The sequence below is a fragment of the Somniosus microcephalus genome, chromosome 4, assembly GCF_052327205.1.
Source record: "Somniosus microcephalus isolate GS21.2 chromosome 4, FLI_Smic_1.0, whole genome shotgun sequence".
Classification (NCBI taxonomy): Eukaryota; Metazoa; Chordata; class Chondrichthyes; order Squaliformes; family Somniosidae; genus Somniosus; species Somniosus microcephalus.
This window is the reverse complement of record NC_140990.1, coordinates 266,355,452-266,383,070: the sequence shown is the minus strand read 5'-3', so window position 1 is coordinate 266,383,070 and position 27,619 is coordinate 266,355,452. Positions and strand designations below refer to the sequence as shown.

The window sequence follows — 27,619 nt, the reverse complement described above, 5'->3', positions numbered from 1 at the left end:
ATTTACCACCCCACCAATTTTCGTGTCATCTGCGAACTTACTGATCATACCTTTTACATTCTCATCCAAATCATTTATGTAGATCACAAACAACAAGGGACCCAGCACCGATCCCTGAGGTACCCCACTGGACACAGGCTTCCAGTCACAAAAGCAACCTTCGACCATCACCCTCTGCCTCCTGCCACTCAGCCAGTTTAGGATCCAACGCGCCAAGGCACCCTGGATCCCATGGGCTCTTACCTTCTTGACCAGTCTCCTATGCGGGACTTTGTCAAAAGCTTTGCTGAAGTCCATGTAAACCACATCCACAGCATTTCCCTCATCCACCCCCCTAGTCACCCCCTCGAAAAATTCAATCAGATTTGTCAGACATGATTTACCCTTGACAAAGCCATGCTGACTATCCCCGATTAATCCTTGCCTCTCCAAGTGGAGACTAATTTTGTCCCTCAGAATTTTTTCCAATAATTTCCCTACCACAGCTGTTAGGCTCACTGGCCTGTAATTCCCTGGTTTATCCCTGCTACCCTTCTTGAATAATGGTACTACGTTAGCTGTTCTCCAATCCTCTGGTACATCCCCTGTGGCCAGAGAGGTTCTGAAAATTTGTGTCAGAGCCCCTGCAATCTCCTCCTTTGCCTCCCACAGCAGCCTGGGATACATCTCGTCTGGGCCTGGGGATTTATCCACTTTTTGGCCTGCTAAAACCGCTAGCACCTCCTCCCTCTCGATGCTAATATGTTCAAGTATGTCACAGCCCCCTTGCCCGATTTCTATGTCTGCATCGTCTTTCTCCATAGTGAACACAGATGCAAAAAATTCATTTAAAACCCCGCCTACATCATCTGGCTCTACACACAGATTGCCACTTTGGTCCCTAATGGGCCCTACCCTTTCCCTGGTTATCCTCTTGCCCTTAATATACTTATAAAACATCTTAGGATTTTCCTTTATTTTGCTCGCCAGTGTTATTTCATGGCCCCTCCTCGCCCTCCTAATTTCTTTTTTAAGTATGCCCCTGCATTTTTTATACGCCTCTAGGGCTTCTTCCGTCTTTAGTCTTTTGTAACTGCCAAAAGCCCCCCTTTTATTTCTAATGCATTTTTGTATATCCCTTGTCATCCAAGGTTCCCTTTGCTTGTTGGTCCCACCCTTGACCTTTACAGGAACATGTTGGCGTTGTACTCTCTCTATTTCCCTTCTGAAAGTCTCCCACTGTTTTGATGCGGATTTTCCTATAAGTAGCTGCTCCCAGTCCAATTTGGCCAGATCCTGCCTTATCATATTAAAATCGGCCTTCCCCCAATTTAGAACCCTTATTTCCGGGCCGTCTTTGTCTTTTTCCATGACCACCTTAAATCTCACCGAATTGTGGTCACTGTCGCCAAAATGCTCTCCTACTGACACTTCCACCACTTGCCCGGCTACATTCCCCAGAATTAGGTCCAGTACCGCCCCCTCTCTTGTAGGACTTTCTACATGTTGGCTCAAAAAGCTCTCCTGGATGCACTTTAAGAATTCTGCACCCTCTAAGCCTTTCACACTCTGACTATCCCAATTTATATTGGGGAAGTTGAAATCCCCCACTATTATTACCCTATTATTTTCGCACTTTTCTGAGATTTGCCTACATATCTGTTCCTCTATCTCCCCCTGACTGTTTGGGGGCCTATAGTACACTCCCAGCAAAGTGCTTGCCCCCTTTTTGTTTTTAAGTTCTACCCATATGGCCTCATTAGAGGAACCCGCTAATATATCATCCCTCCTTACAGCAGTAATTGACTCCTTAATTAATATTGCAACACCCCCTCCCCTTTTACACCCCCCTCTGTCTCGCCTGAAGATTCTATACCCCGGAATATTGAGCTGCCAGTCCTGACCCTCCCTCAACCATGTCTCCGTGATAGCAACAATATCGTACTCCCATGTGTTCAACAACAACTTCAGTTCATCCACCTTATTTGCAAGACTCCTTGCATTAAAATAAATGCCTTCCAGCCCTGCCATATTCTCTTTTGCCTTCACATATTTGCTCTGCCTTCCCAGCTGACTTGTTTTTCCCTCTGTATTTGGCTGTAAATCACCCCCTACTATAGCTCCACTCTGTACCCCATCCCCCTGCCAAGTTAGTTTAAACCCCCCCCAGCAGTGCTAGCAAACCTCCCCGCAAGGATATTGGTTCCCCTCTGGTTCAGGTGTAAACCGTCCGACTTGTACAAGTCCCACCTTTCCCAGAAGCAGACCCAGTGATCCAGGAAACTAAAGCCCTCCCCCCTGCACCATCCCTTTAGCCACGCATTCATCTGTTCTATCTTCCTATTTCTATGGCCTGTGTGTTACCTTGCCTGCCCGTGTCAGGTTATTCAACTTCTTTCCACACTGGTATGTAATCCTGGGGGTGAGAGGGGCATTGCCAACTCTTTCAACATGGCACTTGCGACATTTTTCTGTGGCTTCCTCCCATTGATATGCAGCAGTCTTCTCCTTTGCTGCACCTCATCTGGAGGTGAGTCTGTTGAAATTCTGTGCTGTTCCTTTTCTGCCATCCTGTTCCCTTCTTTGGGTGTCTCTGACAGGTCCTCCACTTGTAGTTGCACTTTCAAAATGGCACAAAATCAGACATGAGCCAGCCATTACAACTGCCAGTCAACTCACTGAGCCAAACAATTCCCTACTCATTAATGTTACCCAGTCTGCTGCAGCAATCTTTAGCCATTCTTGGATTTTTAAAGACTGCACTGCTAATGTCCAAGGAACCTGTTTTACATGGGAGCTGCGCTATTGAAATGCAAATAGCTATTTAAATGAGCTGACTTGTAATTTACATTGAGGCTAGAGCTGGACAGCATTGGCGGCCAGAAGTCCTGGGTTAGGGGCACAAGAACAGGGTAAATGACACTATGGAATTTTGGGCCCCTTGTGTTTTTTGTACCTGTACATCAATATTGTACAAATTCAACAAAACAATATTAATTCCAGAGATGCCACAAAGCACTGATAAAAGACAGTCCTTACTGAAACACTGTTGCATTACATCATAGAGAAAATTACATTTTTGTCTTGTGTTCATGGCCCAATTTCATTGACCTAAGTTTTGATTTAGTGGCTGACTCTTTAAAACTCAGTCATTGTGCTTTGGGAGCTCAATAATCCAGGATAAGACCACCCAAATTTTTTTTAAAAACACATTAAGATTGATCTTAATTATATATATATATAGTCAGTTAGTGGTGTAACTTCATTGAACTATGTAATGATGTGATTATCAGGGTAGTGCTTTGATCAATCCCTTGATGGCAATACTGGAATTAATCTTGTAGGCATTTTACTCATCCCGCAGTTAATTACATAAAATGATTCAGGTATCCCTTCACATTCAATGCACAACTTGAATTACATGAGAAACTTTATTAAATGCTATCATTAGAATGCTGCAAATAATTTTATTGATGTATAGTAAAAGGTTAGCTGTTAATGGAGATGGAGATTATGAATATTAAAGAAGCAATATGGTAATTAAATATGAATGTTATATTTTCCTCCATTGAAGTAAATTAACTTTGATGTTATAATTATACCCTTGCCATCATCATCTTTGGCTTGTTCCCAAACGGTATGCTAAAACTACTGTTGTGACAACCAGCATTCAAGTCATGAATAAGGTTAGAGCTACTGCAGTGGATCTTTGGGTGGAACTTTCAACTTTAGCAGAGGTATAAAACGGGCAATGTTAGATCAGCTGCCCGTTATGCACCCTGCCTGAGTTTATTGGCTGTTAAACACCATTGCTAAAGTTGAAAGTTCTGGCATATTGTTTCTCCGCAGGTCACAGTAGTAGGCCATACGGTCCCTTGAGACAGGTGAGCAAAAGCTTGGTCAAAGAGATAGGTTTTAAGGAGCATCTTAAAGGAGGAGAGAGGTGTAGCGAAGCGGAGAAGTTTAGGGATGGAATGCCAGAGCTTAGGGGCTAGACTAGCACGACCACCAACAGTGGGGCGAAGGAAATTGGGATGCATAAGAGGCCAGAATTGGAGGAACGCAGAGTTCTCGGAGGGTTGTAAGCCTGGAGGAGTTTACAGAGATAGGGAAGGGGTGGAGAAAATGGAGTGATTTGAACACACGGATGAGAATTGGGACGTTTTACTACATTAAGGTGCTATATAAATGCAAGTTGTTGTTGTTATAGGCTGAGGCAAAGACGGAGGTGAGCGATATTACGTGGTGGAAGTAGGCGACTATAGGTATTAGTAAGCATTCTCAGCCCTCTCCCTGCTTTGGTACAACCGTGACCTGCCTCAAGATCTCTGTACCAGGTGTGCTTCAAGAGAAGGATATTAATGGGTTGGGCAAGGAGACGGCATCCACTGTGTCCAGACATTGCTGCACTGTCAGTTACTACCTCTGGACATTGCTGCCTGCTGATAATACAGTTCAGCACCACCTTATGTTACCATCTAACAACAACTTATAGTTATATGGCACCTTTAACGTAATAAAAGATCCCAAGACGATTCACAGGATGTTATCAAAAGAAATGTTGACACCGAGCCATAAGGAGATGTTAGGGCAGATGACCAAACGCTTGGTCGAAGAGGTAGGTTTTAAGGAGCGTCTTAAAAGAGGAAAGAGAAGTGGAGGTGAAGAGATTTAGGGAGGGAATTCCAGAGTTTAGGACCTAGGCTGCTGAAGGCATGACCACCAATCGTGGAGCATTTAAAACCTGCTCTCTTGACCCTATTCCTACTAAATTGCTGACTAGCCAACTTTCCTTCCTGACTCCTATATTAGCAGATATTGTTAACTGTTCTCTCTCCTCAGGTATTGTCCCCCTTTCCTTCAAATCTGCCGTCATCACCCCTCTCCTCAAATAAACAACCCTTGACCCATCCGTCCTTGCAAACTATCGCCCCATTTTCAACCATCCTTTCCAAAGTTGTTGAACATGTTGTCGCCTCCCAAATCTGTGTCAGTTTTAAAGTGATGCAGCAAAAGCCAAGGTGAAACCAATCAATGACAGCACTCCATTGAATAAATGACAGGAAAGAAATGCATACATTGTCTACATATACAAATTGATATAAAAAACTCTCACCAAAAATGTAGGTCACCATATGGTGCAGTTAAACAAAGTCACTACAAAATTCATTTTGCTGGGGAAGTAAAAACTTTTAGTGCTACGTTTGGAGGAATAAGGCTGCAGAACCTCATTTCTCACTCAAACATTCCCAGAAATTACACACTGGTCAATTCTTGCCCAAACCTACGAGGCCCCTGATCTACCTGCTGATCTCGCAATTGAAGGCTCTGCCACCAGTGGTGGGGCAAAAAGGATAGAAGCACTTAGAGACCAGAGGGCATGAGAGGGGAAGTAAAGCTGGAGGTGGTTGTAGACGTAGTATGGGGCGAGGCCATGGAGGAATTTGGAAAAAAAGGATGAGAATTTTAAATTCAACATGTTGTGGGGACAGGGAGCCACTGTAGATCAGTGAGGATGGGGATGATGGGTAAACAGGACTTTGTGCAGGGTAGATAACAGTGGCTGAGTTTTGAACTAGTTGGAGTTTATTGAAAATGAGAGACAGGCAAGGTTGGAGAAAAAGTCTAGAGTTGACAAAAGGGGTTGCAGAGGGAAGGAGGGGTGGAGGTGGGTGATATTGAAGATTATAAGTAAGCACTCTTGTTGACGGATAGTATGTAAAGTTTGAAGCTCGGCTTTGGGTTGAACAGGGTACCTGAGGTTCCACACAGCCTGGTTCAGCCTGAACATGTAACTGTGGCGGGAGGTGGAGAATGGCATTGGTATTCCTAATCCTCAGTTTGAAGAAATTTTGATTTGTTCATGATTTGATGTCAGTCAAGCAGTCTAACATCATAGAGGTGGTTGTGGGGCTAATGGAGGTGGAGAGATAAAGCTGGGTGTTGTCAGCATACATATGGAAGCTGTCCTTGCGCTTGCAGATTATGTCAATGAGAGGTAGTGTGGGAGAAGGAAGAGAAGCCATGAAGATACACTGGCTGCTTGGGGAGGTGGAAGTGAAACTATATGAAGGCAGTCCTACTGAACTTGTCAATGGAGGACTGGCTGTTCTAGCTGTCCGTTCATATTCATCTCTATGTCCCAAAGGTATTTTGCAGACGGGCTGGTCATCATGGTACCCTGAGAAAGTTCTGCCGTTTCAGTTTTATTTTTAAACCCTTTTGTATGTTTTGCTGACATGCAAGACACATCCACATTGTATCTGCATTTTAAATCAGCTATAGAGATGATACTGCCTGAAAATCATTGCAAATTCATTAAGATTTATTGAAAGTCACAGTCTTGTGACACTGCAACACAAACTGCCACAAAGTTGCATTGCATTAATAAAACCTTTTGAAAAAATTGGGCCACAAGTACATGTTAATACTAATTGTTTTTTAATTAATTCATGGAATGTGGGCATCGCTGGCATGGTCAGCATTTATTGCCCATTCCTAATTGTCCTCGAGAAGGTGGTGGTGAGCCACATTCTGGACCTGCTGCAGTCCATGTGGTGAAGGTACTCCCAACTGTGCTGTTAGAGAGGGAGTTCCAGGATTTTGACCCAGTGACAATGAAGGAACAGCACTATATTTCCAAGTCAGGATAGTATGCGACTTGGAGGGGAACTTGCAGGTTGTGGTGGTGTTTAGGTGCGCCTGCTGCCTATATCCTTCTAGGTGGTAGGATTCACTGGTTTGGGTGGTGCCATCAAAGCAGCGTTTGCAAGTTGTTGCAGTGCATCTTGTAGATGGTACACACTACAGCCACAGTGCGTCGGTGGTGTAGGGAGTGAATGTTTAAGGCGGTGGATGGGGTGCCAATCAAGCAGGCTGCTTTGTCCTGGATGGTGTCAAGCTTCTTGTGTGTTGTTGGAGCTACACTCATACAGGCAAGTGGAGAGTATTCCATCACACTCCTGACTTCTGCCTTGTAGTTGGTGGAAAGGCTTTGAGAAATCAGGCGAGTTACTCGTCCTAGAATACCCAGCCTCTGACCTGCTCTTTTAGCCACAGTATTTATGTGGCTGGTCCAGTTAAGTTTCTGGTCAATGGTGACCCCCCCCAGGATGTTGATGGTGGGGGATTCAGCAATGGTAATCCTGTTGAATGTCAAGGGGAGGTGGCTAGACACTCTTGTTGGAGATGGACATTGCCTGCCACTTATCAGCCCAAGCCTGAATGTTGTCCAAGTCTTGCTGCATGCAGGCACCGACTGTTTCATTACCTGAGGAGTTGCGATTGGAACTGAACACTGTGCAATCATCAATGAACATCCCCACTTCTGACCTTATAATGGAGGGAAGGTCATTGATGAAGCAGCTGAAGATGTTTGGGCCCTGTCCTGAGGAACTCCTGCAGTGATGTCCTAGGGCTGGGATGATTGGCCTCCAACAACCATCTTCCTCTGTGCTAGGTATGACTCTAGCCAGTGGAGAGCTCCTCCTGATTCCCATTGACTTCAATTTTACTAGGGCTCCTTGATGCCACACTGTCAAATGGTGCCTTGATGTCAAGGTTAGTCACACTCACCTCACCTCTGAAATTCAGCTCTTTTGTCCATATTTAGACCAAGGCTGTAATGAGGTCTGGAGACAAGTGGTCCTGACAGAACCCAAACTGGACACTGGTGAAGTTATTGGTGAGCAAGTGCCGCTTAATAGCACTGTTGACAGCACCTTCTATCACTTTGTTGATGATTGAGAATAGGGTGATGGGACGGTAATTGGTTTTGCTCTGCTTTGTAGACAGGACAACCTGGGCAATTTCCCACTTCGTCGGGTAGATGCCAGTGTTGTAGCTGTACTGGAACAGCTTGGCTAGAGCCATGGCTATTCTGGAGCACAAGTATTCAGCATTACAGCTGGGATATTGTCAGGGCCCATAGCCTTTGCTGTATCAAGTGTGCTCAGCCGTGTTGAGATCACGTGGAGTGAATCGAATTGGCTGAAGACTGGGTTCTGTGATGGTGGGGACCTCAGGAGGAGGCTCAGATGGATCATCCACTCAGCACTCCTGGGCTGAAGATGGTTGCAAATGCCTCAGCCTTGTCTTTTGCACTCGTATGCTGGGCTCTACTATCATTGAGGATGGGGATGTTCATGGAGCCTCCTCCTCCCGTTAGTTGTTTAATGGTCCACCACCATTTACGACTGGATGTGGCAGGACTGCAGAGCTTTGATCTGATCTGTTGGTTGTGTGATCGCTTAGCTGTCTGTAGCATGCATGTAGGTCTGTGTTGTAGCTTCACCAGGTTGGCAGCTCATTTTTAGGTATGCCTGGTGCTGCTCCTGGCATGCTGTTCTACACTCCTCATTGAATCTAGGTTGGTCCCCTGGCTTGATGGTAATGGTAGAATGAGGTATATGCCAGGCCATGAGGTATCAGAATGTGGTGGTATACAATTCTGCTGCTGCTGATGGCCCACAGCACCTCATGGGTGCCCAGTTTTGAGCTGCTAGATCTATTCTGAATCTATCCCATTTAGCACAGTGGTAGTGCAACAGAACATGGAGGGTGTTCTCAGTGTGAAGACAGGATTGGATTTTGTCTCCACAACGACTGTGCGGTGGTCACTCCTACTAATAGTCATGGGTAGCTGCATCTGCAACAGGTGGATTGGCGAGAATGAGGTCAAGGAGGTTTTTTTCCTCGTGTTGGTTTTCACCATCTCGTGCAGGCCCAGTCCGTCAGCTAGGTCCTTCAGGACTCTGCCAGCTTGGTCAGTAGTGGTGCTACCGAGCCACTCTTGGTGATGAACACTGAGGTCCCCCACCCAGAGTACATTCTGTGCCCTTGCTGTCCTCTGCTCGTCCAAGTTGTGTTCAACATGGCGGAGTACTGATTCATCAGCTGAGGGGGGGCAGGAGGTGGTAATCAGCAGGGTTTCCTTGCCCATGTTTGACCTGATGCCATGAGACTGCATGAGGTCCGGAGTCAATATTTCAGGTCCCAGGGCCAATCCTTCCCTGTGCCACCACCTCTGGTGGGTCTGTCCTGCTGGTCAGACCCAAGGGTAGTGATGGAGGAGTCTGGGATGTTAATTGTTTCTGTACCAGCACTGGACTGGAGCTGATCTTGATATGAAGCAGCATGTATTCATTCCTTTAGCGTTGAAAGTTGAGAATTTGGTAATACGAATGCAAACTGGATTAACAGTGAGCTCTTTCAATCATGATTAATTGACAATCTTCTATTGTAAGAATGTGGGTACTACAGACCTCGACGATACAGGCTGGAAACAAAAGTAATGCTGGGATTTCCAAAAATCAGAGAGATCTCGGGTTGATTCATGGTCCCAAGTTGTATACAGAAGTAAAAGGTCCTGCTGTTGATGAATTACCACCGAGTTTCCTGAAAGAGGAATAAAACAAAACTTGTCCTTAAGGCTTGGATGGGAATCATATTCATAGTTGTATAGATTAATTACCAATGGTGAAAAGTATAGTACCAATGAGTGGTAATGCAGACATGGCAGAGAGATCGGAGAAAAAGAATTGGAACAGCCTCATTGTATGTTTTATATAGGATATCAACATATGCCATGTGTAGCACTCTAAGGAAGGTGAACATATGTTTTTAAAATCAGTATCTGCATGATCAAAAAGATCTGAAAAATAAAAAGAGTACATTAAAGCAAACATTTGGAAATTACTGTACTGACAAACTTGATGCTAGTATGTTTTAAGGACATAAACGTAGAAGTAAAAAAGAAAATGTAAACCAAAATTAAGGCAGCAAGAAAAGTAAAGCCAAAGACCAGTGCACAATTACAGTAATAAAAAGAATAAAAGGCTGGTTGGAACTCTACTTAGTGGAATCTTGCAATCTGGAAGCACCAAATTAATAAACACCAGCATCTAGATACAAAATACACCAATTCTATCTTGAATGGTAAAAAAATAAAAACTTGAGCACAAAAGGTTTCAGTGAATGAAATGATCACATTTATTTATAAATGCATATAGCAAATGGCAGTGAAACTAGCCACAGAATGGGAATGGAAAAATAAGTATCCAGTTTACTGGGAAATGCATATTCTTTGAAATTACAAAACTCCTTTAAAACAAAATGTGACTTATTTTCATTCAGAATAATTCATCTATTGTATGACACCTGTATTTTAAAATTAATTTCAATACAGGATACTGCTTTAAGAAATGATGGCAATCCTTGTTCATATGGCATTTCCATATTTACACCAAAGAAAGCAAATTTACAAGGGGAATGGATTACATAATTTGAAGGTTCATTAATTCAGTAAAACAAAAAGGGTATATATTTTAAAATGTCTGTACAAACCAACAGAGTAAGACTTTATTCACAGAGAAGTTTCACATTTCATTTGGCCCACACATTCTCCAATTATTTTCTTCCATCTCAAACCTTTCATCACGTGGCCCACACCTCCACCAAACTACAAGAGCTACACACAAGAAATCTAACATCTAGACAGAGTTAAAAGACTCTCCCCATCAATTTTCCTTTGCAGTTCCTTCCATTATTTCCTTGTTAAAAAGCACATTCTCAATTCCTTCCTTAAGGTTACATTCACATTGTCTCCACTAGAAATCTTTTACACTGATGATCACTTACAATCAAATCTCTTAGTAACGGAGCGAAAAGAAATTTTTCTTCTATTTTGCCTTCCTATTGTTAAACCCAGGAGTCTGGGGATCCTGGGTACTGGTCTGCTCTATAAGACGGCCGTGTAGTGGAATACAAGTCTACATAGTTAGTTGAAGTTTTTAGTCCATGGTGTGATGCGTAATCAGTGGCTGTTGGATAATGAATTTGGTCATCAAAATAGGGGTCTTCATAGCTGTGAGGAGACTGCATGTACATTCTATATGTATCGTAATTTCTCCTGCTCAAGTCTTCTTGGTCATAGTACATCTGTGGATGCTGTAATAAAAGATTAAAATTAATAAGGCAGAATTATAACTGCACATGAATTAGATGCCAATATATTGTCAACATTTAATATTACTGAAGACGACACAGAAATCTTAAACATTTTGTGATAAATGCTGAGGATTTGTCCCTGTCGGTTACACAATCTGTGTTATATATGAAGTTTATTCTATTGGATGAATATCACAGTCCCGGTGCTATACTTGCAAAATCCAGAAACTGCAGTTTTCTGTTTCTCCTCGTCGATCTAAGCTACGTTTTCTTTTAAGTAGTAAATGCTGTCCTCTTTACAACCTGGTCTTTGGTGAGCTAAATAATTTACACATTTTTTCTCATGAATAACCCATAACCAAATATATTATTTGATACAAGAGCAGAGAAGGAAGTTCCAATAGTTTAATTGATTTGAAATTGCGATGTATTTCTGTCTTTAACACTCAAAATCTCATTCCCATTTAATCTCGATTTTGTCCATCATTGTTAGGTTCTACAGGTGTTAACAACTGCCCATTAATTTTGGTCAAATAGCCTTTTTTGATGTCTGATACGCGAGTGTGTGTTGGGTGGGCCATAGAGCCTGATCCTGTACTTATGCAGCATCCATGACTCCACACTTCTAGCAGCATTGCTAGATGCAAGTCAAGTGTGGGAATTTTGCCAACCTTTTCCTGCCCTAGTCCAGGGAGGCCGAGGCTAATTCAGCAGAGAAGGGATCAAACCTGGGATCTCTCTTGCCTGGATGGCTCAGCATCATACCACGCTGAGCAATTAAAAATGTTTTTTTATAAACTTTATCCACTGCCCATTGTGGGTGGCTCTGTTTCTATCTGTTGTTCAGGTTTTCCACTCTCCCACTATTTCTTGTAGATGTTTTAATTCTTTTTCACTCAAAAGCATTTTAGATTTGAATACCTTCCATGGTATTGTTTCATGCACATTACAACAGTGACTATACTGCAAAAATACTTTGTTGGCTATGAAGCACTTAAAAATGTAATTTCTTTTTACATTCACTTCTATTTCATTTTTCCTTTCGATGCTTTCCTTTTTCTTTCTGATCTCTTTTCAGCAATATTTGAACAAATTTTTCCACTTTCAGTAGAATGATTTAGTTCTTTGCTATATGTAGTTGACATTTATTGCAGTTCACTATTCATATTATCAGTATATTAGGTTGGAAAAAAAGTACGATTAAAATCACTGTCTCACCCGAAAGGAGTGTTTGGGGCCCTGGGCAGTGGTATGGGAGGCGGTGACAGGGCAGGTCTTTCTTTACTGCTACCCAGCACAAGTGGGAACAATAGGGGAGTTAGCTGTTCCCAGGTCTCGGAGCTCAACAATTACACTGTGGGGATGGTGAGAGGAAAGATTATATTTTCCTTCCTGTTGAGTTTTGTATGAAGCTAATTTCAAATGGAGGGGGTACAGTAGACTTTGACTCAGGCCAACTCCTAATGGGGTGGGAGAGAAAGAGGGCAGGAGCCAAGTCCCGACTTCCTGTGAAGACAGGAAAAAGGTGAACAAAGAGCCAAATTTTAGCCTATAAGTTTTGTTAAAGGGAAAGCTGCTCAGGCTTTTGCTGAAGTGAAGAGGCTAGAATTGCTAGTGGATAGTTAGAAGACATTTTTTAAGTCATTTAAGTCAAGCAAGATGACTCACTGATGTGAGGAGGTGTGGCATGTTCTTTAGTTTATATTATTATGCAAAGATGTACTGTACTGATTGAATTCAATCAATCTGATCCTAACTGTTGCTTTGTATGGTCACATGCTGTAAGCAACTTAACAACTCTTATCAAGCCTCGCCTCACAATGTTTTCTTGTTCCATGTTTGGAAAGATTGAAAAAGTACATGTGTGAAAGACACAAATATGTGGTTCAGGACAGAGACTGCCCAACCTCCTTTCATAAAAAGAGTCTCAACAGCTTTAGAGGAACAAGATCTTATTTGTCGCAGCTGGACGTGAACCTAAATCAAAGGTGAAATGGTCAGTGTGCTCACAAAGTTCTGCCTAGTACTAGGTTAGGCTGGCTTAAGATTTATGGAATGCTCAGACATAAAAATTTTCCACCTTACATTTTCTCTTATCAGAGGTATTCAATACTCACATGAAGTCGTCTAGATTCCTCTCTTGCTGGTGAAGAATAGGAACCTATGTAAATTGGTGAAGGCTTACTGGAACCTACAAAACAATACAGTACATTGAAATTAACATAGAAAAGGGATATATTATACTTGTGTTTACAATTACCCGGCCAAAGGGGTATGGATAATAAAAACTATGGAAAAGTAAATCACTGGTGAAAAAAAAAAGTGCCACATTAAATTTAAATTATGCTTTTTGTCATCTGAAATGTAAATAGGTTGGTGACAGCAATGGTAAACCTAATAATGACTGAATAGTAACAGTGTTCTACTTATACTTGAATTACAGCAGAAAGTCCAGCAGTGCTATACATTAAAATAGAAAAGCTGCAGACAATCAAGAATAAATCTAAATACAAAATGATGCTGGAGAAAACAGATATATTATCTACACAAATGACAAAGTATAATAAAAGCTTTCCTGCCATGTACGGTCAACAAAGTAACCAATTTAAAATTATTCAAATCCACTCCAGTAAAATACTAACTGCTCGAGTTTTAATTCTCTGAACTGTGGCTATCTAATGAGAATATAGGAGTTCAAAACAAAATTTACTTCAACAAAGTGCTTGGCATTTTTAAGCCAGGTTTATACACAGTGCTTGCTGTAGCAAAACTAAGGGTACATATACATTACAATGGTACCATCAATGTGAAATGGTTTTGCTTTGCATCAATGCTAGAATGTAGTGTACATCTGAACTTGGGAGAGAGAGTGTCAGGTTGGGCTCAGACTATGGGTTTAAGCTACAATTTCAATTCACCCCAATACTAGAGTTATATTGCAAGTACTCTAATTTGTAGAAATCAATACAGCTAAAACTTAAAGTAAACTTTGATTTTTAAACAATTTGCAAATAAAATTTTGACAATGCCTGGTAAGAAAAGGTAAAAATTTAAAAAAAATTATGAAATGTTTTCCAAGTCAAAAAATTGCCTGACTTTGCAAACAACGTTGTAATCACCCCATTCCTTACCTATAGTTAAATCTTTGTGTGTCATATTATCTCCTTGGCTGTTGTAATATTGCATAGAAGTCTTTGTCTTCTCATAGTTAGATCGTTGATCCTTGATTCCCAAGAGTGCTGGTGAAGAGGTTGTGCTAGCCACTGTGAACAAGATATATTCACACCAAATCAAAAACCAAAATCAAAAGACTTGCATTTATATAGCACCTTTCACAACATCTCAAAGCACTTTACAGCTAATGTAGTTCTTTTGAAGCATAGTCATTGTTGTAATGTAGGAAGTGTGGCAGCCAAATTGCACACAGCAAAGTCCCACAAATAGCAATGTGATAATGACCAGATAATCTGTTTTTTAAAAATAATTGAAGTGATGTTGGTTGAGGGATAACTTTGGCCAGGACACTGCAGAAGCTGGAAATCAATTCAAAATACAAAATTCTGGAAACACTCAGCAGGTCAGGCAGCATCTGTGGAGAGAAGGTAGGGTTAACGTTTCATGTCTCATGCCCCTTTGTCAGAACTGGAAGATGTTAGATGAGCAGCTTATAAATAGGAAGAGAGCCATGGAAAAATGATGGCCTGTGATTAAGGTGGAGGCCCCTCCACCATTTATACCAATTCCAGTTTCCTGCCCTGAACTGTCTCCTTTTCACTATGGACGTTCAGTCACTCGAACCTTCATCCTCCCACCCATGATGGCCTGTGGCCCTCTGCTTTTTCCTTGAATAGTGGCTCAACAAGTTTCCATCCACCACCATCCTCTTCCTCCTGGCTGAACATGTTCTCACATTCAACTTTTCCTTTAATTTCACTCACTTCCTCCAAATAAAAAGGTGCTGCAATGGGAGTCCTAGCTACCTTCCTTTTTTTTTATAGGATATGTTGTGCATTTTATTCTTTCCTAATCAAGGCCCCTTCTCTGATCACTTCTTCCGGTATATCGATGACTGTCGGTGCTGCTTCCCGTTCTCACCTTGAGCTGGAGAACTTAATCAATTTTGCTTGTAATTTCCACCCCTCCCATACCTTTACAAGGTCCATCTCTGACTATTATCCCTTCCTGAATTTCTCTCTCTAGGGATAGAGTCTATTGAACACCCACCAACTCCCACAGCTACTTTGATTGTACTTCTTCCCACCCGCTTCCTCCAAGGACTCCAATCCCTTCTCCCAGTTTCTCCGTCTCACCTGCTCAGACAATGTCACATTCCACAACAGAGTTTCCAAAATGTCCTCCTTTTTCCTCAGCCGAGGATCCCCCTCCATCGTAGTGGACCGAGTCCTCGACTGTGTCGGTCCTATTTCCCGCACTTTCGACCTCAACCCTTCTCCTTCCCAGAACCTTCCACCCCACCAGCCTCTGCATTTGACATCAGACTCTGCCATTTCCCATCCCCTCCATCACAATCCCACTACCAAACATAGCTTCTTATCCCCTCCCAGAATTCTGCAGGACTGTTCTCTCCATGTTACCCTGGCCCATTCCTCCATCACCCCAACACGTGCTCTCCTTCAAGTACCTTCCCGTACAAGTGCAGCAGATGCAACACCTACCCTTTCACCTCGTCCCATACCACTGCTCAGGGCCCCAAACATTCCTCTCAGGTGGGACAATAATTTAATTGTACTTTTTACAACCTAATATACTGTGCTCATGATGTGGTTTCCTCTGCATCGGGAAGATCAAATGTAGATTTGGCTGAACACCTCCATTCCAGCTGTATGTGCGACTGAGATTCCGGTTGCTTGCCACTTTGATGATCCGTCCCACTCTGACCTCTGTTTTTGGCCTTCTACACTGTTCCAATGAAGCTCAAGGAACAGCATTTTATCTTTCTACTAGACACTTTACAGCCCTCTGACCTTGATAACCAGAGCTTAACCACAGTTCCCATTTTCTCTCATACAGCAGGTGCTGGTGATGTAGATGGGCGCACTAGTGCTTCCAGGAATGGGACAGGGTTTAGGATGGTGCTTGGATGGGGATACTCAGCCAGCAGGGTGTTCTGTAACCCTGGTGTCACCTGCCTTTTATTTCCACCACATTCCCTGGCCAGTGGAACCTTCTCAACATAGTCAGATTTTCCATGCTTCCTTTCCCCTCGGCTATTCTGCTGTAATGATTCACACATCTTCTACGTCACAATATTTCTCTGATTATTACCTCCTTTTAATAAGCTCTCAGTACTCCAGGTGTGGTCTAACCAGGATTTTGTATAGTTGCAGCATAACTTCTACCCCCTTGAATTCTAGATTTCTAGATATAAAGGCCAGCATCCCATTAGCTATTTTGATTATTTTCTGTATCTGTTCATGACAAGGCAGACGAGGCGAGAGCAGACCCTATTGTGATGGTGCCGATGAAGATGGCAGCTAAGTGTCCTTTGCTGCTTGGTGCGCTCGGCTCGTTAAGAAAAAAGCATTTCACTGACTGGATTTCACTTGTTGTATTTGGTTATGTGACAAATAAAAATTGAAATTGAATTGACATTTTAATGATCTATGTACCTGAACCCCCAAGTCTCTTTAGACCACCACGGTTTTCATCTTTTCGCCATTTAGAAAATACCCGGTTCTATCCTTTTTAGGTCCAAAGTGAATGACCTCACATTTTCCTACATTGAAATCCATTTGCCACAGTTTTGCCCATTCAATTAATCTGTCGATATCCCTTTGTAATTTTATGCTTTCATCTACACTGCCTACAATGCCCCTATCTTTGTGTCATCGGCAAATTTCGATACATGACTTTCTATGCCATCATCTAAGTCGTTAATAAATACGGGTGAATAGTTGAGATCCCAGCAGAGATTCCTGCAGGACACCACTGGTCACATCCTGCCAATTTGAGTACCTGCCCATTATGCCTGTCTCCTGCCGCTCAGCCAATTTCCAAACCAGGTCAATAATTTGCCCTCAATTCCATGGGCTTTTACCACGGTCTCATGTGGGACTTATCAAATGCCTTCTTGGAAGTCCATATAACTAACATCCATAGACATTTCCTGTCCACTACTTTAGTCACCTCTTCAAAAAATTCAATCAGGTTCGTCAGGCATGCCCTACCTTTTACAAATCCATACTGGCTCTCTGATCAACTGAAAATTTGAGGTGTTCAGTCACCTTACCCTTAATTATAGACTCTAGCAATTTCCCGATAACAGACGTTAGGCTAACTGGTCTATAATTCTCTGGTTTCCCGCTCTTGCCATTCTTAAATAAATAGTGGAGTGACCTGCACAATTTTCCAATGCAAAGGAACAGTTCCTGAATTAAGAGAACTTTGGAAGATTATAGTTAGGGCATCTGCAATGTGTTCACCTACTTCTTTTAAAACCCTGGGATAGAAACCATCTGGTCCTGGAGATTTGTCACTCTTTAGTGCCATTATTTTCTTCATTACTGTTATTTTACTTACGTAATTTTATCGCATCCCTGATTCAATATTAGTTTCCTTGGGATATCCGGCATGCTATCCACTTCCTCTACTGTAAATACTGACGCAAAGTAATTATTCAACCATTTCCTTATCATTGACAATATTACTGCTTTCAGTTTAAGGGGTCAACATTGCTCCTGACTAGGGTTGCAAAATTCTGGGAATCTTTAAGAGGAAACTTTCCATGGGAATTTTGAGTTTTTTTGCACACTGATGGTTTTTGTCTCGGACCAGTTTACTGTGGACAGTCTCATCCCGTTGAAGTTGGTCTTACCCAAATCTAGAATCTTAGTAGCTGTTTCGTGTTTCTCCCTTTCAAATGCTACGTTGAACTCGATCATAGAGAAGTTATGCTGAGCCTTTTCAAAGCGCTGGTTAGGCCACAACTGGAGTATTGCATCCAGTTCTGGTCACCACACTTTAGGAAGGATGTGAAGGCCCTCGAGAGGGTGCAGAGGAGATTTACCAGAATGGTTCCGGGGATGGGGGATCTTAGCTACAAGGACAGGTTGGAGAAGCTGGATTTGTTTTCATTAGAGCAAAGGAGGTTGAGGGGTGATTTGGTCGAGGTGTACAAGATTATGACGGGTTTGGATAGGCTAGACAGGGAAAGGCTGTTCCCACTAGTTGGTGGTACAAGGACTAGGGGACACAGATTTAAGGTTTTGGGTAAGAGATACAGGGGGGTACATCAGAAACTTTTTTTTATTTTTTTTTTAATATAAACACAGCGAGTGGTGACAACCTGGAATTCACTGCCGACAGACGTGGTGGAAGCGGAGACACTTAATGTTTTTAAAGGGAGACTGGATAGGCACTTGAGGGAAATAAACTTGCAGGGCTACGGGGATAGAGCGGGGGAATGGGACTGACTGGATTGCTCTACAGAGAGCCGACACAGACTCGATGGGCCGAATGGCCTCCTTCTGTGACATTATGACTCTATAGTATGGATAAGTGTTTACACAGCGTTAGGCTGTTAACTAAATCTGGCTCATTACTCATTACTAAATCTAATATGGCATGCCCCCTTGTTGACTCTAGGACATATTGTTGTAAAAAACTATCCCGGACAGAAGAAATTCACTACCTTTCTTACAGGTGCTAGTTTGCTTATCCCAATCTATATGAAAGTTAAAATCCCCCATTAAAACCACACCGCCTTTGCTACATGCTTGTCTAATCTCTGCCTTTATACAATCTAGCACCTCTCAGCTGCTACCAGGGGGCCTATACACAACTCCCACTAGTGTCTTAAATCCTTTCCCATTTCTTAATTCTACCCATAAAGTCTCCACTGCCTGCTTACCTCGCATTATATCCTCTCTTATCATTGAAGTGATTTCATCCTTAATCACGAAGGCTACTTCTCCCCCTCTGCCATTTTCCCCATCTTTCCTATAGACCTTATAATCTGGGATATGTAGTTCCCAGTCCTGACCGTCTTGCAGCCATGTCTCTGTAATGGCTACCATGTCATACCCTCCAATTTGAATTTTGCCTGCAGTTCATTCAATTTATTTCTTATATTCCATGCGTTTGTATAAAGAACGCTATTTGGGCCACACACCCTAGCCTGTCCTTCAGCTCTAATGTTTTACTCACTTGTTTCTTATTTCTCTCTTCTGGTTTAATCACTTTACATGTAGTGCCTAAAACACAATTTCTGACTGTTATTCTACTCTTTCCCTTTCGTTGGTTTTTGAACTACCATTTGTACTACAATTTCCACCCGCGCACCTCCCCATTTACTCATTTTAAACGCATGTGGCAATCCGGAACTTGCAATTTGTCAAGGTACGCCTTGATAGATCATCTGAACCACCTGAAAAATGAGTATTGCTGGCGCAGAGTTGGGCTATTTGCCCGACAACTGCGCAGCAATTGCCCATGTAACTCTTATGGCTGGTAGGGCCTGCTTGCATCAGCGTAATGGTATATATAAGGCTTAAATAAAACATTTAAAAATTCAAAATTATGCACATGCACTTTAAATGAGTTTATGCCCAGATTATGTTAAGGTTGGTGCGATGAAGGAACTTATGAATAAATTTGCAATTCAGTACATTGTTTAATTATTAAAACTCTATTCTATACATTGTATGATTATTTGGGGATTCCATTGCACATCATTAGGGGAATTCTCCTTTGTCATTGGAGGACCGGGCCCCCATGATCCCAGGGATGCTTCCGAACCGCCTGTGTCCCTAGGATCTGTGGGCCTTTACGCTGCCGTCCGCCTCGAGGCCAGAGACCGCAACTCTTCACAGCCTGGGTGCCAGTAGTTCCTTTCGGAATAGTTTTGCGGGTCGGAGGCGTACTCTGGAGGTACGCCTCCGACCACAATTTCTAGGCCAACGTGTTTAAGAAAATGTAATAGCGGAAGCTTTTCTCTTTTTAATGCAACATTCTAATGCCACCATAGAGCATTAAAAGAGATAGAAAATGCAATGCAAATCTCAGTAAGGAGGAAAAAAATTATTAAGCACCAGAAAAAGTGACGTTGGGTCTTATCGTGCCTAACATTTTGGGCGTAAATTTAAGCCTGTTCAGAATGGGCATAAATGTAAGGAACTCGCATCCTCTAGTCTTTTGTATGGGGGTGGAGCTATGTTAATGAGTCAAAGGGGGTTCAACAGATGTAACTGGGGAGTGGTGCAAATGATCAAGGAAATTTGCGTGTAGAGATGTTTTGGTGCAAAACCAGCGTAAATCAGTTACGTGTAAATTTCCTCAGAAGAAAATGGCACAACTCTGCTGTAGTTACGCCAAAACTTCAGAAAATTCTGGGCTGATTGTGTTCTAAACATTTTTAAGTTATATACAGATTTGAATGCTTCAATTTATTACAATGATGATGTAAGAGTTTGACAATGAGCTGAAACTTTAGTTCAATTATTGGACAAAATTAAATCACAAGTTTCAACGACAGCACAGATAATCCGGTATATTAAGCTAAAACAGTATCACATCTAATAGTTTAGGCCCCCATTCAAACATTTATGCATGAAAATAGAGTCCAGCACACTTATGATGCTAACTAAGCAAATGGAATTTACAGTCCCTTCCCAAGTGAGTATGATAACAAATGTGTATAAGGAAGAAAAGGTTTCTCGAACACTGGAATCCACCCAATGGCTGTATAATTATGCACTACATTCACACTGCTAAAGCAAAGTTCTCTGAGCATCAACATATGCAATAACAGCAAGATCAGAAACAGCACAATTGCAATAGTAGCACAGCTTTAACCGTAAAATGATTTAAAACATTTTTTATACATCAGTTAACACGCTTAATACACAGCATGTATAGAATGTGGTGCTGGATTTGTTAACTGCAAGTCACAAAACATTTCCCTCCTAATAGTTACAGGAGCATCATCAGTTGGAGTTGCAACTTTTATTTTCTTTAGTTAACCATAAGCTACTCACCAGATTGAAGAACAGGTGACATATTCTGATTGGTTGTCAATAAGGATGGGTGGGATGTGGAGAATTTATGTCTGTCACGTTCCAAAGTTGAAATTGGTGTAACGAAATGGCTTTGGTTCCAACCATCCTGCATAAACAGAAAATCATGTGGGAAAAATGCAATGATTAGATTATTGATTTCCATTCAAAACAATGGTGCTTTGCATTATTAGGAGTTACCTTTTTATAAATGCTGCGAAGGTCACGATATTGCCACAATGTGTTTAAGACTTGAGCTGCTGCCTTAACTACTTTCAGCGAATACCTTAATGAAATACAAAACTAAATGTGAATATTAAAATCTGTCAATTTAACCTACAAAAGGAAGTGCAACATTAACCCAATTCAGTCTACAATGATTCCAGAATTAAACCCCAGTAAAGAAATGCAACATGTAACTTCTACTGGAAGATTACTTTGGTTCACTAGGTTGATTCCTGGGATGAGAGGACTGTTCTAGGAGGAGAGATTGGGTAGAATGGGTCCATATTATCTGGAGTTTAGAAGAAGCGAGAGGTAATCTCATTGAAATGTATAAAATTCTTAGAGGGCTTGACAGGGTAGATGCGGAGAGGCTGTTTCTCCTGGCTGGAGAGTCTAGAACTAGGAGGCATAGTTTCAGGATAAGGAGTAGGCCATTTAGGACTGAGATTAGGAAACATTTCTTCACTCAGAGGATTGTGAATCTTTGGAATTCTCTACCCAAAAGGGCTGTGGATGCTCAGTTATTGATTATATTCATGACTGAGATGGATAAGATTCTTGAGCACTAAGGGAATCAAGAGATATGGGGACAGGGTGGGAAGGTGGAGTTGATTTAAAAGTTCAGCTTTGATTTTACTGAATGGCGGAGCAGGCTCGACAGGCTGCATGGTCTATTCCTGCTCCTATTTTTTGTTACGTTATTTCAAATTTAATATTTCACAGTTCAGTCTGCAAGCATGATCCCGAACTTCCAGTCGCTTGCCATTTTAATTCTCCGCCCCACTTCTACTCTGACCTCTCTGCCCTTGATCTCTTACACTGTTCCAACAAAGCTTAATGGAAGCTCAAGGAACAGCATCTCATCTTTCGATTAGGCACTTTACAGCCTTCTGGACGTAGCATCAAGTTCAACACTTTCGGATCATAACCACTGCTCTCGTTTTTTATGACAGCAGGTACTGGTAATGATTCTGCTGTTGCCATTTATAAATTCTCAAGACCCATCTTTTGTTTATTTACTTGTCCTGGAAATAGTGGAGAACCAAGGGTCTAGCGAGAATGAGGAACTGAAAGAAATTAGTATTAGTAAAAAATAGTACTGGAGAAATTAATGGGACTGAAAGCAGATAAATCCCCTGGACCTGTTGGCCTACATACTAGGGTTTTGAAAGAGGTGGCTATAGAGATAGTGGATGCATTGGTTGTCATCTTCCAAAATTACATTGATTCTAGAACGGTTCCTGCGGATTGGAAGGTAGCAAATGTAACCCCACTATTTAAGAAAGGAGGGAGAGAGAAAACGGGGAACTACAGGCCAGTTAGTCAGACATCAGTTGTAGGGAAAATGCTAGAATCTATTGTTAAGGACGTGTTAACAGGGCACTTAGAAAATAATAATAGGATTGGGCAATCAACACGGATTTATGAAGGGGAAATCATGTTTGACAAATCCATTAGAGTTTTTTGAGGTTGTAACCAGCAGAAAAGATAAGGGGGAAACCAGTGGGTGTGGTGTATTTGGAAATTCAGAAGGCATTCAATAAGGTGCCACACAAGATGTTATTAAACAAAATTAGGGCTTATGGGATTGGGGGTAATATACTAGCATGGATTGAGGATTGGCTAACAAAGAATAAACAGGTCATTTTCGGGTTGGCAGGCTGCAACTAGTGGGGTACCGCAAGGATCAGTGCTTGGGCCTCAGCTATTCACAATCTACATCAATGATTTGGATGAGGGGACCAAATGTCATATCCAAGTTTGCTTATGATACAAAGCTAGGTGGGAATGCAAGTTGTGAGGAGGATGCAAAGAGGCTTCAAGGGGATAGAGACAGGCTAAGTGAGTGGGCAAGAACATGGCAAATGGAATATAATGTGGAGAAATGGGAAACTATCCATTTTGGTAGGAAAAATAGAAAAGCAGAGTATTTTTTTAAATGGTGAGAAATTGGGAAATGTTGGTGTTCAGGGGGACCTGGGTGTCCTTGTACATGAATCACTGAAAGTTAACATGCAAGTACAGCAAGCAATTAGGAAAGCAAATGGTATGTTGGCCTTTATTACAAGAGGATTTGAGTATAAGAGTAAAGCCGTCTTACTGCAATTATATAGGGCCCTGGTGAGACCACACCTGGAGTAGTGTACAGAGTTTTGGTCTCCTTACCTAAGGAAGGATATGCTTGCCATAGAGGGAGTGAAAGGAAGGTTCAACAGACTGATTCCTGGGATGGGGGGATTGTCCTATGAGACATCGAGTAGACTAGGCCTATATTCTCTATAGAGTTTAGAAGAATGAGAGGTGATCTCATTGAAACATAAAATTCTTCCAGGGCTTGATGCAGGGAGCATGTTTTCCCTGGCCGGCCATTTAGGACGGAGGTGAGGAGAAATTTCTTCACTCAGAGGGTGGTGAATCTTTGGAATTCTCTACCCCAGAGGGCTGTGGAGGCTCAGTCGTTGAGTATATTCAAGACAGAGAGCGATAGATTTTGAATATTAAGGGAATCAAGAGATATGGGGCTAGTGCAGGAAAGTGGAGTTGAGGTAGATCAGCCATGATCTTATTTAATGGTGGAACAAGCTCGAGGGGCCGAATGGCCTACTCCTGCTCCTATTTATGTTATGTCCCTTTACCACCCCCTTTTGCCTTGCACGATCATCCCTTATGTCATTGAAATCACTTCACTCTGCCTTTCACCCTATCACATACCTTCCCTTTTCTTCTTTCCACGGCTCCCCTGCTTTCCCTGCCTCTATACTTGCTTAAAACCTGTTAACATCTAACATTTTACAGTTCTGCTGAAAGGTCATAGACCTGAAACGTCAACTCTGTTTCTTCCTCCACAGATGGTGCCTGACCTGCTGAGTATGTCCAGCATTTTCTGTTTATATTTAATATTTCTCAATCTTTGTGAAATTATTGCCCACATCATGGTTGTTAAGCAACCCGACATATAAATTATTAAGATTTGCGTGTCCTTTTAAAAGATACGATACTACATCCACGTTACGGTATCCCATAAATTACCATATGCGCCATCTCCATTTTTAAAAAAAGTTACTGTTTCTCAGAGATTTGCAGCACAGAAGCTGGCCATTTGGCCCAGTGCAACAGTGTTGACTTTCAAAGAGCTACCCACTTGGTTCCTTTCCTCTGCCCTTTTCCCCAAACCCTTTTAATCGTTTCTTTAAAATATGAATCCATTTCCCTTTGAAAAACTATGAATTCTGCTTTCACCATTGTTTCTGGTAGGCCAATTCACGGCCTTAACAACCCTCCGTATAAAACAATTTCTGCTCACTTCTTCATTCATTTTTTTGGTAATGATCTTAAATTTATGACCTGTAGCTACCGATTCACTGACCAGAGGAAATATTTTTTTCCCTATTTATCAAAATCCTGCATACATCTTCTATACCAAATCAGCAACCAAGATTTCACAAGACTTAATCCCCTCTTGGGTTCGATTACTCTTCCACCCCCCCCACTTTTTTCATCCCCTTCCTCTCCTAAAGGTGCTAACTCCTTGCTGTGGTATGGTTCCAAGAGTGCAAGTCACCTTCTGATACCATTATTCATATGTACACCTAGACAGTTAGTGTTGCCAGACTATTTGACTATGGGGGACAGCTCAGCTGCACAACGGACGGCCACAAACTGTTATTTCCAGCAGGGGTAACAGATAACAATTAGGAGCAGGAATCCTGGCAAATTTTCAACTCCATGACCCAGAGCTGCTGATGCCAACTGCACCATTCCTACCATCAACCCAGCTGAGAACAGCTATCTTAGTACAGAGCATCGAGGAAACATTGGTCTACACTGGTCAGAAAGTCCCAGTTCTACTCTTGAACCAATTACAAGAAATATTTGAAAAGTTGAATGGGTTAATTCTTCTTCAAATGATCCCTCATCATGCATTAAGTGCCCGGAGTCTGCTCAATGTATCTAGCAGCCCATATAGAATGTGAACCAACAGGTGGGGGCGGGGGTGGTGGGACGGAAGAAACGAATCGCAAATGTAAACTTCTATCTCAATTCATTGTGACGAACACTGAAGCTGCTTTTCTGCTGTGTTTTTGACCAAAGAGGGCTGGCACCTCAGTTATATCAGAAAATCTAGAATAGGTTATTATTCCTTGGAAGGCAAGAAACTAAATGGGATCGAGGAGCAGAGAGATCTGGGAATAAAGATACACAAGTCATTAAATGCAGCAACACAAGTTACAAGGCCATAAACATTGAAAACAATGTACCAGGGTTCATTCTGAGAGAAATGGAATATAAAAAGGAGGGAGGTAATGTTAACATTTACGTAGAACCTTGGTTAGACCACACCTGAGTAACTGTGGATGGTTCTGGTCGCCATAATACAAAAAGTACATTGAAGCACTGGAAAAAGTGCAGAAAAGACAAACAGATATTATGAGAATTGAGAGGATGCAACTATGAGAAAAGATTAAGCAGACTGGAGCTCTTTTCCTCAGAGAAAACTAAGATGATACCGGCTAGAGATCGTTAAAATTATCAAGGAGATCAATACAGTAAGACATGGAGAAGCTGTTTTCAGAACAAAGGAGCATAAATATCAGATAGTCACTTAGGAGGAATTGCTTTACACAGTGGTCAGAATGTGGAAATTGTGCTACATGGAGCAGTTGAAGCAGTTACCACTGACATATTTGGGGGATCCTTGATGGATATATGGAATAGAGGGTGATGTGCCTTCAATAACCACAAAACTAGAAGTTATACTTTAACAAGTTGGCTTTTAATCACTAAGATCAGAGCTAACATCTCAACACACTGACTGGCTCGCAGGAATGAGTCATACAGATCCTGGGATCTTTATGTAAGAGAAGTCAGGGGCAGAGCCAAGACCTGGAACATTCCAGGTTAGTCAGGAAAGAGGAAGTGAAACTATACACCGTGTGGGGGAGGGTAATATACATGAGTGCAAAACGAATACAGGCAAGCCAAACACATTTCATTACAGAGGGATATGGAGGCAGGGTGGGAAGAAACTCGTGTGGAGTTTAAACATTGGCACAGACCAGTTGGGCCAATTTCTGTGATGTAGATTCTATACAAGAACAGTGAATGCAGGTTTCCTCTGACAGGCCCAATTAGGATGGTGGGCTCTCTTATACATAGGTCCTGGGACATAAGATCTCATGGTGAACCATCATGGACCCATCTAAATCATGCAGTGCTATTGGAATCCACAAAGGAATTACCATCCTTGGCAAGTTCAATTGCAGCAATTGTATGAAAATATTCAAAAAACCCTGAATTTCAAAAAATAGGCCTCCCCACAGCAACAATACAGGGAACAAATATATATATATTTTTTAAATAAAAAGTTTGGCTTCAACTTTTCCGATAGAAATCTAGCTTTGGTCAGTAACACAACCTCCTTTTGCCTGCCAATTTTCTTCACCACAAGATGTTCCCAGTTAGGCCCCACACTGCTATCGGTGGAGCCGTGCACAAATGGGGATATATTATCCATTCACATCTATTGGAAAGGAAAATATTGTGTGACAACTGCAGCAATACGTTCAGCTGCAGGAACTGCACAAAGAACCACATACAAAGTGGCTGCTGCCAACAACTCCAATAAACTCAGGTAAATTGTGTGTGCAACTCTGCAATCTGCCAAGTAGAATATGTTCTTCTGACAGATAGACTAGATCTAGGGCAGGCAAGAGTCTGGTTCTTATGAAGATGTTCCTTAACTACTTCTGAAAGCAGTAACTGCCTGAACAGTTCGCCTGAAACCTTCCTGGCTCTCAGCCAGCCAACTATCCATGAATACATGTGCAAGTACTCAATCAAGAACACCCAATTTGTGAAAATCCCTGAACTAGTATGCCATCCAAAATTAGACATTTTTTGTGGCACCTCTTGATAGCTATGGTACCTACCCAGTTCCCTGGGTGTGCTGGCTGAATGATGGCAAGGAGCAAAATGATTTTAGACAACTTCATTTTGAGAAGAACACGTTATTTTTGTGCCATTGAAAGCCTTGAATGACAGGTATTTATTATATGATTCATCTTTTAGCAACCTACCTGACTAATACCAGAATGGTAGCTTTTAGACAGTGGCAAAGCCTTTTATAACCTTGCATGACTTATGTCTTGGGGTTCCTTCACCTTTCTAGAGAGAGGATGACTGCCAGTTGACAGTCCTAAAATAGCCTTTATTGGTTGTTGCATCATTTGTGCTTAGCAAAAGCCAGTGTAGAAATTGGCACCATCATCCCAGAGAAGGCAATGGAGGTGGTCATAACCATCTTCACCTCCTTGCAGCAAAATTGTACCAAAAAGAGTTCAGTCCCACAGGTTATAAACAGACAGGGTAATGTACAACAATGTCCAACAGACATTGGGGAGGACAAAAAAAATTCACATGGGCCACAGAAAGGCATATCATTAATTAAGGATGAA

General features: G+C 41.9%; 1 protein-coding gene across 1 annotated transcript in view; it reads right to left on the bottom strand.

Annotated features, from left to right (window-relative positions):
* Positions 1 to 9,945: 9,945 nt before the first annotated feature.
* pkp4 (plakophilin 4) overlaps positions 9,946 to 27,619 on the bottom strand; it is a 300,231-nt gene continuing 282,557 nt past the window's right edge. Inside the window, 5 exon segments of the mRNA XM_085986337.1 lie at positions 9,946 to 10,926; positions 13,044 to 13,117; positions 14,058 to 14,189; positions 20,922 to 21,048; positions 21,141 to 21,225. Of these exon segments, the coding sequence (XP_085842463.1) occupies positions 10,678 to 10,926; positions 13,044 to 13,117; positions 14,058 to 14,189; positions 20,922 to 21,048; positions 21,141 to 21,225 (667 nt within the window). The 3' untranslated portion in view covers positions 9,946 to 10,677.